At 32.2% G+C, this 9961-nt stretch overlaps 4 protein-coding genes across 5 annotated transcripts; 2 read left to right on the top strand and 2 right to left on the bottom strand.

The window, feature by feature from the left end:
* The first annotated feature begins 718 nt into the window (after positions 1–718).
* On the top strand, positions 719–2881 carry LOC119612948 (chitinase-3-like protein 1). Its single transcript, XM_037968846.1, has 5 exons — positions 719–961; positions 1042–1178; positions 1239–2006; positions 2066–2213; positions 2269–2881. Exons 1-5 carry the CDS (start codon positions 921–923, stop codon positions 2618–2620), a joined length of 1446 nt encoding a protein of 481 aa, XP_037824774.1. The 5' UTR covers positions 719–920; the 3' UTR covers positions 2621–2881.
* LOC119612958 (protein FAM32A) lies at positions 2754–3466 on the bottom strand. Its single transcript, XM_037968858.1, has 2 exons — positions 3085–3466; positions 2754–3020 (listed from the first exon to the last, which is right to left on the bottom strand). The coding sequence occupies exons 1-2, from the start codon at positions 3304–3306 to the stop codon at positions 2898–2900; spliced, it is 345 nt and encodes a 114-aa protein (XP_037824786.1). The 5' UTR covers positions 3307–3466; the 3' UTR covers positions 2754–2897.
* Positions 3467–4131: 665 nt separating this feature from the next.
* On the top strand, positions 4132–5903 carry LOC119612769 (uncharacterized Golgi apparatus membrane protein-like protein CG5021). 2 transcript variants are annotated; one of them, XM_037968639.1, is made up of 4 exons: positions 4132–4289; positions 4533–4615; positions 4690–4924; positions 5438–5903. In XM_037968639.1, exons 1-4 carry the CDS (start codon positions 4275–4277, stop codon positions 5744–5746), a joined length of 642 nt encoding a protein of 213 aa, XP_037824567.1. In that variant the 5' UTR covers positions 4132–4274; the 3' UTR covers positions 5747–5903. The 2 variants fall into 2 exon arrangements, with proteins under 2 accessions (XP_037824567.1, XP_037824561.1); XM_037968633.1 differs by having other exon boundaries at positions 4132–4298.
* A 15-nt stretch (positions 5904–5918) lies between these two features.
* Positions 5919–9900, bottom strand: LOC119612758 (TATA element modulatory factor). Its single transcript, XM_037968620.1, has 5 exons — positions 8943–9900; positions 7213–8878; positions 6733–7006; positions 6450–6671; positions 5919–6386 (listed from the first exon to the last, which is right to left on the bottom strand). Exons 1-5 carry the CDS (start codon positions 9700–9702, stop codon positions 6195–6197), a joined length of 3114 nt encoding a protein of 1037 aa, XP_037824548.1. The 5' UTR covers positions 9703–9900; the 3' UTR covers positions 5919–6194.
* Positions 9901–9961: the final 61 nt, after the last annotated feature.

Here is a 9961-nt window from a genome sequence, read left to right as displayed (position 1 = left end):
ATTCCAGAAATGGTATCTTAGAATGAACTTCCATTTTAGGACCACCCTAATGTGCATACTATATCCATTATAAAGAGTTAAACTGTGAAAGAATTCACCATAATGTTGGTTAGTTGAGGTTCCTATACATCTGCAAATAACTAATCTTAGTATCCAACTTCGTCTAACTGCTGTGGTGAAAATGGAGAGGAAACATTTCGTGATGGGTGGTAAGCAAACAATAACTGAACATCTTACAACAATATTTTATATCCCATTAGAAAACTCTAGAGTTGCTCTTTCCCTAAAAATGCAGGATTAAATTGACGGTACACGTTAAAAAATAATGGTTTTCCGTAAATTTTATGTACATCCACAAGTAATTCGAAACCAATATTAATCAGACAGAAAAATGTATGGACGTATTTTATTTGTACTAATTTTGTATTGGAGCTATAGAAAATAGTGGACCGTTTAAAAAAGTGAGTGAATAACAACTTTGTAAATAATAAGAAATTTATTTCTTAAATTATTAAATAAAGGTATTGAAGCGATAACGTTATTTAGTTTTAATTGGTTAACGATGTTTAGCGATAACGGTAGTTGAGGTATTTTAGCGGTAACGGTTGTCAGCCTTGATAAAAGCTAATACAATTCTCAAACCCTGTAATTATTGCAAAAAATCTGGCAACACAAAAAAACCTTTGTTTATTTTATCGTACTTTCCTTTTAATCAGCTTTCGCAACAATAGTCTCCCAAAATTTTTGTTTTTTTTTTTCATTTATGAGAAATAACATTGACGAATCAACTCCATCGGAATAATTACATTTGTTCACAACAAAAGAATCAATTAAAAATAGAATTACCTATTAAAAACAGTAAATAATAATAAAAAACAAAGAACAAATCTTACTATCAGTACAAAAATATAATATGATAAATGGCTAATTATGAATTAATAGATGAAACAAATGGAGTACGGTAAGAATTATTATTAGCAATTCTATAATATATACCAATATTTTAAGTACAATTAAAAGAAAATATGTAAATTTGTTTAGTTACAAGCATATAGGATGGCGCATAGCGTTATTGGTGAGTTTATGTATGTGCTCCACGGCCTTGGTGTATCGGATATGGCAGCACATATATGGACCATATTATACGGTAATCCTAAGGTATCCACAGTTCAAGCAAAGTATGTAGTATATGTATGTTTACCAATTTGAATTTGTGGTTAATAACATGTTTTTTCAAGGTATACCACCCGAATGGATTGATCGTGCTACTATGTATAGTTTAGCGTATCAAAATCAAACCCAAGAATCCCACGATTTTCGTTTGGTTAAAAATTCTACATTCCGTATTAAATATTTACATTCTGAACAGGATGACAATTCCTCATTGGAAGCTAGCAGCATTTTTGCCCCCTTGCCCAATGAAACTCTAGTCGTTTGCTATTATACTTATAGCAATGATAATACGCAGTATGAGGACTTAAATTTAACTCAAGTCAATGGGACTTTATGTACCCACATTAATGTGGGTATGGCATTTATAAACAATTCCTCCATAGTAATCAGTCAAAGGTTAAATCACACTTTAGCTAATGATATGCCACGACTGAAAACGCAATTTCCCCACTTAAAGTTTCTCTTGTGCATTGGAGGTGGTGGCTCATCAAGTGATGGTTTTTCCGATATGGTAAAAAATCATCAGAGTCGTAAAGTATTTATACAATCATTAAAGGAAGTATTAAGAAATTATAAATTAGATGGTTGTGATTTGGATTGGGAATTTCCCAGTGCTTATAATCGAGAACGTATGCATTTCAGTCAATTACTCTATGAAATACGTCAAGAATATGTGAGAGAGAAGCGAGCATATTTGCTATCTGTGGCTGTGGCCGCTCCGGAGGGAATCGCTCTATTCGCATACGATGTGGCGGAAATTAATAAATATGCGGATCATGTCAATTTAATGTCGTATGATTATCATTTTTATACAAAGGGAACTCCGTTTACGGGTATGTTGAAATCGAAACAATCCCTCTAATAATTAACAAATCTAAATCTCTATTTTCAGGTTTAAATGCACCTTTGTATGCGCGCAGTAATGAACATTCCATACTTGCTACTTTAAATATTAACTATTCGGTCAACTGGTGGCTTAAAAATGGTTTGGAACGTAAAAAATTAATAGTAGGTTTGCCAACTTATGGCCATTCCTTTACGTAAGTTCTACCTTTTAAATCTAAAAATGTATTAAAACATTTTTTTCCTCTACAGTTTGATCAACCCTTTTAATACTGCCATTGGTGCGCCGGCTTCTGGTTATGGCCATACCGGAAATCAAGGTTTTGTTTCATCTGGTGAAATATGTTGGTTTTTACAGCATAACATTTTAAGTTCTTTGGAGTACGACAAGGATGCCTGTTCCTGTTATGCCAGTAGTGCAACCGAGTGGATTGCCTTCGATCAAGCTACAAGCTTAGCCTGTAAGGCTAAGTATATAAAAATGCATGGTCTGGGAGGAGCAATGATGTTTTCTTTGAATACCGATGATTTCAAAGGAATTTGTGTGGAGGGCAAAAAATTCCCTTTAATAGAAGTCGTTTATAAAATCCTGAAAAAAGTTTAGAACGACAATACCAAAGATATAACAAGGCGGTTACCCTAGAAATCGATTTGGAAGAAAAAATCTATTTACCGAAGAATTGGAGTTTTTCAAATCGATTTCTTGATTAACCATCCAGATGTTTGCAAAGTTTTGTCCCTTTGTTATTTATTATTTTAAAACTTTGATTAAATACATTTGTTTTAAATTGTGTGAATATTTTTAAAAATTAAATTTAGGTGAAATAAAAAAAAACTTAAATAATAAAATTCTAGATAAATTATAGGATAATAAAGACTTTTTATTTCGTCCAGGACACTTTAGGTATATCAAAGTGTTCGGTTAAAGAATCCAAATGTTCATTAAACTTTTCTACCCGTTCTTTATGTGTGGTGGAGGCCTTATCCATTATACGTTTGTTGCGCTTCACAGTAAATAATGAGAATATTGATAAATAAATTTATTTATTTGTCTGTATAAAAACTTACCATTTTTTCCTGCTGCTGTTTGAAAGCCAATTCAGCTTTGGTTAACTGGCGTTCTGGTTTCGCTTTGGAACCACCACTCTGTTGTTGCTGCAATGTTTGCTGTAATGCCTCACGTTCCTTGTCCTTATCTTTGTCTTTACTTTTCTTCTTTTTCTTTTTGATACCACCATCATTTTTAAGTTTTAATTTACTTTTTGATACACAAGCATATTCATCAGACATGTTTCAACATTTATTTTGTGTTTTTCAAAAAAATGTGTAAATAAAATATTTTATTTATTTATGCAGCGCAGAAAATAGAATTTATAGCCGATTGTTTCACTTCTTCTCTTGTTTGTGTGTTTTAAACTGTCAGATTCTTTTGTGTTTATTATCGTAAAAATACAATAAAAATTAAAACAACACACTAATTTTGACAGTTTAACTTACAACAACAAAACTCTTTGTTATAGTTGTGTCATCAGTTTATTATCAATTCTTCTTGCTGTAGAGTAACCAGATGTTTGAATATAGGCAATGTTTTTTAACTTTTTAAATTTTTAAATTTTTTTTAACTTTCGTAATTTTTAGTGTTATAGAACGGGTTTTTGAGTTGGCAATTAAATGCCAATTAATAAACAGATTAGTTAATCTAAAAATAAATGTTAATCCCCTTTGATGTGTTTTAGTACAAATTTAAACTTCGCACAACACAACAGAAAACGTTACTGTTTGCTATCAAAACAATGCATGTTTTATAAAAAAGAAGAAGACAATTGTAAGTGTATTACGAAAATTAACGAAAACTTAAATTAAAAACAAAAAATTGTATTTTAAAGTCTACATAACCTATAGTAATCAATAAATAAAACATTTTAATGTTTACTTTTATAAAAAATTTATTAATTTTTTGGCATCAGTTGGTTACACTTTTGCATTTCTTTCTCAAGTTTAAACCAACTCCACTGAGCTCTTAAACTAGCAAACAAAATTAACTGAGTGCTCAAAAACAACATTTCAGGATTAATTTTAATTTAATCGTTTATCTAAAGATTGGCCCTTAGAGTACTAATTTTTACAACTGTGTCTATTAGTTACTACATTTTTTAACATTTTAACTAGTGTCATACTAGAATAGAATTTAATAATAATAAAAAAATAATATACATTATTAAAATTTCTAATAGAATAGCTTTAAAAAAACAAAAATAATGACTTCGGCCACGGTAAGAAATGTAAGGAATTTTCAATACAATTTTCTATTCTCTCTGTATTTTGGTTGTGTAAATGTAAATTGTTGCTTTGGTGGCAGACAAAAAAATGGGTAAAATAAATAAAAAATTGTGTCTTAAAGATTTTGTGGTGTCTCATATAGAAAAATATATAGTAAAACCCCCTCTACTCTTATCTAAAGTATTAAATGTAAACAATATTTTTTTGTTGTTTTTATACACTTTCCACGTCTTAAGGTTCCACTACTTGATGACGATACAATACCTTTTGGCGAGGAAGATGAAATGCAAGATCCAAATGCTGTTGCTAAGAAATACACGTAAGTAAATGTTAATTTGTTATGGTTATTATTATTTGTATTATAAGTAATTGTTTTATTTTCTATTTTTGCAGACATCCCTATGTCACCTTCTTCCATTTATTCTTCCGGGGTGCTGCCATTCTGATTTATATGTTTTGCGGCTGGTTTAGTGATTCGTTTATAACCAGTTTTGTATTTGTTGTATTATTTTTATCGGCCGATTTTTGGACAGTTAAAAATATAACCGGTCGTTTATTGGTTGGTCTACGTTGGTGGAATTATGTAGACGATGAAGGTGTTTCACATTGGGTATACGAAGCCAAAAAGGTAAGGCATGTGGGAGAGAAAATTGAACTTTTTTTTGGAGGATTTATGAGCGTAGGGATGATTTTTGTTTAAAAAGCTTTCAGTTGCCCATATTTAAGCGAGTTTTTTATGATTTTGATAATAAATAAATAATTTCAAAGATGCTTTATATGGAGGCATTGATTTTTGGCACATAAACTCAATCGGGTTGCCAAAAATGGTGCGTATACCAAAATTCATCGAATTATTTTCGAGATCGCCAAATGAATGGCCAAACTCAGAAATAATTTTTTTTTATAAAAATGTAATTTTTCGATGAAATTTTGAATTTTCACAGATTTTTTTACTTAAAATGTTATTTTTGAGTGAAAATTACGTTAAATTTCCTTTTTTATTATTCATCAATAAAAATCGATGTTACGGTTAAATGTTAAATTTCTATATTCTGTGGATGTTTTTAAATAAAGCCCTTCAATGTTTTTCATTTCTGTAAAGAAATATTTAACTTATATGTATATTTTTTCTCCTTTTCAGGGAAAAGTTAATAATCATGAAGCTCGCATTTTCTGGCTTGGATTAATATTATGTCCAGTGTTTTGGGGTTTATTTTTCATTGTAGCTTTATTTGGCTTAAAATTCCGATGGTTGTTGTTAGTTATGATTGCCTTAGCTTTAAATGGAGCCAATCTATATGGTTATGTAAAATGTAATTTCGGAGCTAATAAAGATTTAAATTCCGCTGCTACGGACTTTGTGAAAACACAACTATTTAAAAATGCCATGGATATTATGACGAAGCCAAGTGCGCAGCCAACAACAGCACGACCCACTGGAGTGGTGTAGATCTTAATTTAAGATAACTTAAGCATTCCTTTTTAAGTTATTTCTAAAAAAAAAAAACGCAATTAGTATTTTGTTTTATTTCAATGTTTTTAAAATAATTTGTAGTAAAAAAATAATAAAATCGTAAAAAATATAAAAAATATTTTATAAGTTAAAACTTTAATTTATTTTTTAATTTCAAGTTTTATTTGCAATAATTATTTTATTATTTAACTAAACTAGTAAAATACATAACATAATAACAATACAAATACATTTATGTATAATAATAAAGTTGGGATAAGGGGGAGTAAGAGGGGTATATTTTTGTTTTCTATAATAGTTGCATATTTTTTAAATATTTCTTAGCTTTTTTACAAGACCTCTAAATAAACATTAAAATGAAAAGAGAAATAAAAAAGTATCATCACATTTGAAGATAATAGACCGTAAAAACTAATAAATTGCATCATGTTTTTAATTTGCCTAAAAGTTCTTGTATTTGAACTTTATAGGCTTCTTTGCACTCTTTCAAATCTAATTCCAATTCTTCACAACGTTCCACTTTTTCGCCATACATTTGTAAGAGGGCATCGTAACGTGTCTGCAGATCATTGTAATTGATTTCTAATAATTCCAATGATTGTAATTTCTCTTTAAGCTAGGGAATAAAATATAATTATAATCACAAATGGTGAAATAAAAGTATACTAAACAATCTCACATTTTCCATTTCCATGACAAGTTGTGATAACTCTTCCTGCAGCATATTACGTTCGGCCTGTAAACGCGATAACTCCCATTGAGTTTGAGCCACTTCACCATCCCTTTGCTTCAACATGGATTGTAAATATTCAAAGTTTGAGGTGTTTTGCGATAAATAATGTACCCCAAAACCTTGTATGCCTGAAGGTCGGCCAGAATTAGAGATGCAATCTAAATCATCCTATTTATATTGGTATATCGTTAGAAATAATGTTTCTATATAGTTTATAAACAAAATTTACCTGATGCCAATCTATACTGCCCCCCATACCATCTTCTAAAGAGTTAACTCCTGCACTTACTGCAGGAGAATGTGGTCTCTGTGGGTTTTCCGAGGGTGAATGTTGTAATTCCGCCAAAGAATGTGACGATTGTTCCCTATGTAGACTTTCTTCAGCTGCCATGGTTTTTCTTTCGGCTTCTTTCAGTTTATCTTTTAAGGTTAGTTGAGAATCTTCTAGGGACTTTATTTTTACTTGACTTAATTCCAATTCTTGATTTATTTCGGAAATTTGTCTGTGATAGTGATAGAAAAATTTAGATTTTTTACACAAAATTTTTATTTTTTGGTAAAAATGGGTGAAATGTCGATTTCAAATTTATATTTTTCAGTAAAAACCAGAGTTTTCAGTGAAAATTCGATTTTTTCGTGAAAACACGATTTTTTCAGTGAAAATTGAAATTTAGACTTTCAGTGAAATGTGTTTTGTCATCTTACATACCTATTATACTCTGTTTCCTTTTGTCTTAACTCCAACTGCAATGAGATTTTTGTCTTTTCCTCCTCCATAACGGCGTGGGAAAGCTTTTCCTCCAATTCTTGACATCTCGATTTCAATAACTCTATCTTGGCATTTGTAGAGTCTTCAATAGTTTCCAATGATTTGAGGCGAGTTTGTGCCGCATCTAACTTTTCCAAAAGTAATTTCTCTTCCTTATTCCAATTGGTTGTACGCTGATTAAGTGTCTGCTGCAACGATTCCAAATGACGCATTAACGGTATGGTAGTTTGACTAATTTCCTGTGTAGAGGATTCAGCACGCAATTCAGCCGCTTCAAGACGAGCCATGAGTTGGCGGTTTTCCTCTCTTAATTGTTGGTCCCTTTTCATGGCTTGCTGTTCAGTTGATTTAATTTTTTCCCTCAACTCCAGCAATTGTTTTTGCAACTCTTGATTTTCTGCCTTAGCTAAAGCCTTTTCCTTTTCAGCTGCTTGCACATTCTCGGCAGTGCGCGAGAGATCGGAATGTTGCTTGGAACGCTGTTGTAGTTCGGTTTTAACAGCATCGAAACTTCTTTGTAGCGTATTCAGTTTCTGTTGGGTGTCGTCTAGTTTACTGCGCAATTGGGAGTTATCAGAGTTTAGTCTTTGATTTTCCGAGGTCATTTTATGGACGGCTTCTATTTGTGTTCTCTCGACTTCTTCTTTAGCCGAGAGTGTCTTTTTCAAACGTTCCACCTCTTCGTGTGTTAAAGACAATTGATCTTTAAAGGATTTCAATTGGTTGTCGGAAGTTTTCTCTTTAGCTCTTAGCTTTTTAATAATATTTGATTGTTGTAGGATTTCCTTGGCCAGTTTTTCACCCTCTTGCCTTAGTTCCAAGACCATATTTTGACTTTCTGTTAGGGCGTCGTTTAAATCACTTTTAGGTATTTTCGCTTCTAAATCTTTTACTTTCGTTCGCAATGTATCACGTTCTCGTATACAGTTTTGGAATTTCTTTTCAAGTGACGACACACGTTTCGTATATTCTTCGGAAGATTGCAAATTGTTGCTGTTAACCAAAGCCTGTAGCTCATTATTACGATCTTGTAATTCGGCATTTTGTCTTTCAGACTGCAGTAGACGCAATTCTCTTGCCTCCACTATGCTATTTAATTCCGAGATACGTTTTAAAAGTTTCTCTATTTCATCTTCAGATTGTGAATCCATCGAAAGTATGGATATTTCCGAAGGTTCACGGCAATGTCCTTTGCGACTGGTTAATAATGAATTATTGGCAGCCATGGGTGGTAAGGAAATGTTTGTATTCTCGGTTTTCTTGTCATCTTTTAAAGGACTGGTACGTGTGGTAGTGCTAGCCGTACTTGATGCATCACCATTAGGATTAGAAATGATTTCAATATCCGATGAAGTGGCTGTTTCCATTTCATCATTGGAATTAGGCGGTGAGGTGTCACTTTTACTACTACGTGAAATTTTCTTTATAAGCTGAGAGTTTGTGGCATTAACTCCACTTGCGGGCGAATGCAGTTGTACATCTTCAAAGCTTTGCGTCGAGTCAGAATCTATAGTTTGAAGTTCATATGGCACCATTTCCATGGATTGTAAAAGTTTATTACTAGCAGTACTGCTGTCCATAACCGTAAAGGTTCTTTGGGTGGTGTCTGAAAACAAAGTAATATTTGTAATTGTTTTTCTTCTATCTAAAGGGCAAAATATGATTTTTACCTTCCATACTTTCCACCAAAGTTTTTGTATCGAAATTTCCAGAATCATCTAGGTTGGTATTTTCCATTTCCAGCACATTAATTTCATTTTCCAAACCTGCATCACTTGATCTACCAATTATAACAATACTATCGGATGTAGCCGTGGCTGGCAATACACGCTCGGATTCTGAGGTCATCATGTCACTGGTGGCGGTTATTAATTCCACCGATTCAGAAATATCAGTAGTTTCATCCGAGCAGGGTGATATTTGAGGAGGTGATAAGACATCTACGGATTCCAAGGTGGAAGCCACCGAAGGTCTCTTGTTGTCCGGCATATCCACTGCTACGACAGTAGCTTTTTCTAAACCGGAGGCAGTGGCTGCTAAAGCTTCTATCTCTTTAGTAACTTCGCCTACTTTTGGTGGTGTAGTTATCATTTCCTTTTGCTCTATTTCTTTCAGAAATGTTTCGGCTGACAAATCTGGTGATGACGCAGAAACTTGCATAGCGCTTTGTTCCGTATCACTAGGTTTTGCATCATCGGCACTTTCCGAACGATTAGCGGCTCCGGGAAATCTTTTTACATTACCTGTTACTTCCGTCGTTATAGTTCCAGCTATACTACCATCTAGAGCATTTTCCCCTACTAAACCTGCAGAAATACTACCATCCAATTCATCTTCTTGTATGTCAAGCACTTTGTCGATTTTCTTCTGGGCTTCTTTCAAAGCTGTCTTTGCCAAACTGGCAAAACTTTTTGTATCAAACCAACTCATATTTGTATAACTACACTTTTTAAGCAATCCACTAACATTATTTTTAATTAATTTAATCTGAAATTTTAACAAAAATCACTGCAAAAATTTCTTTATTTACGTATTCAACGTCATTTTTTCACTGTTTTCTGTTTTTTTTTTTTTTATTTTCTTCTTTTTTATTGTTCTTAGACACACAGTTGTATAAAAAGAAATGTTGAAGAAAAAATACTACTATTTAATATGTTTTATGGAAAAAGTACAAAATATAGGTACTATT

The sequence above is a fragment of the Lucilia sericata genome, unplaced genomic scaffold (assembly GCF_015586225.1).
Source record: "Lucilia sericata isolate MDLA Ls3-8-SP2 unplaced genomic scaffold, ASM1558622v1 Contig000036F_arrow, whole genome shotgun sequence".
NCBI classification, from domain to species: Eukaryota; Metazoa; Arthropoda; class Insecta; order Diptera; family Calliphoridae; genus Lucilia; species Lucilia sericata.
The sequence above is the reverse complement of the archived record's forward strand: the minus strand, read 5'-3'. Positions and strand labels throughout refer to the sequence as shown.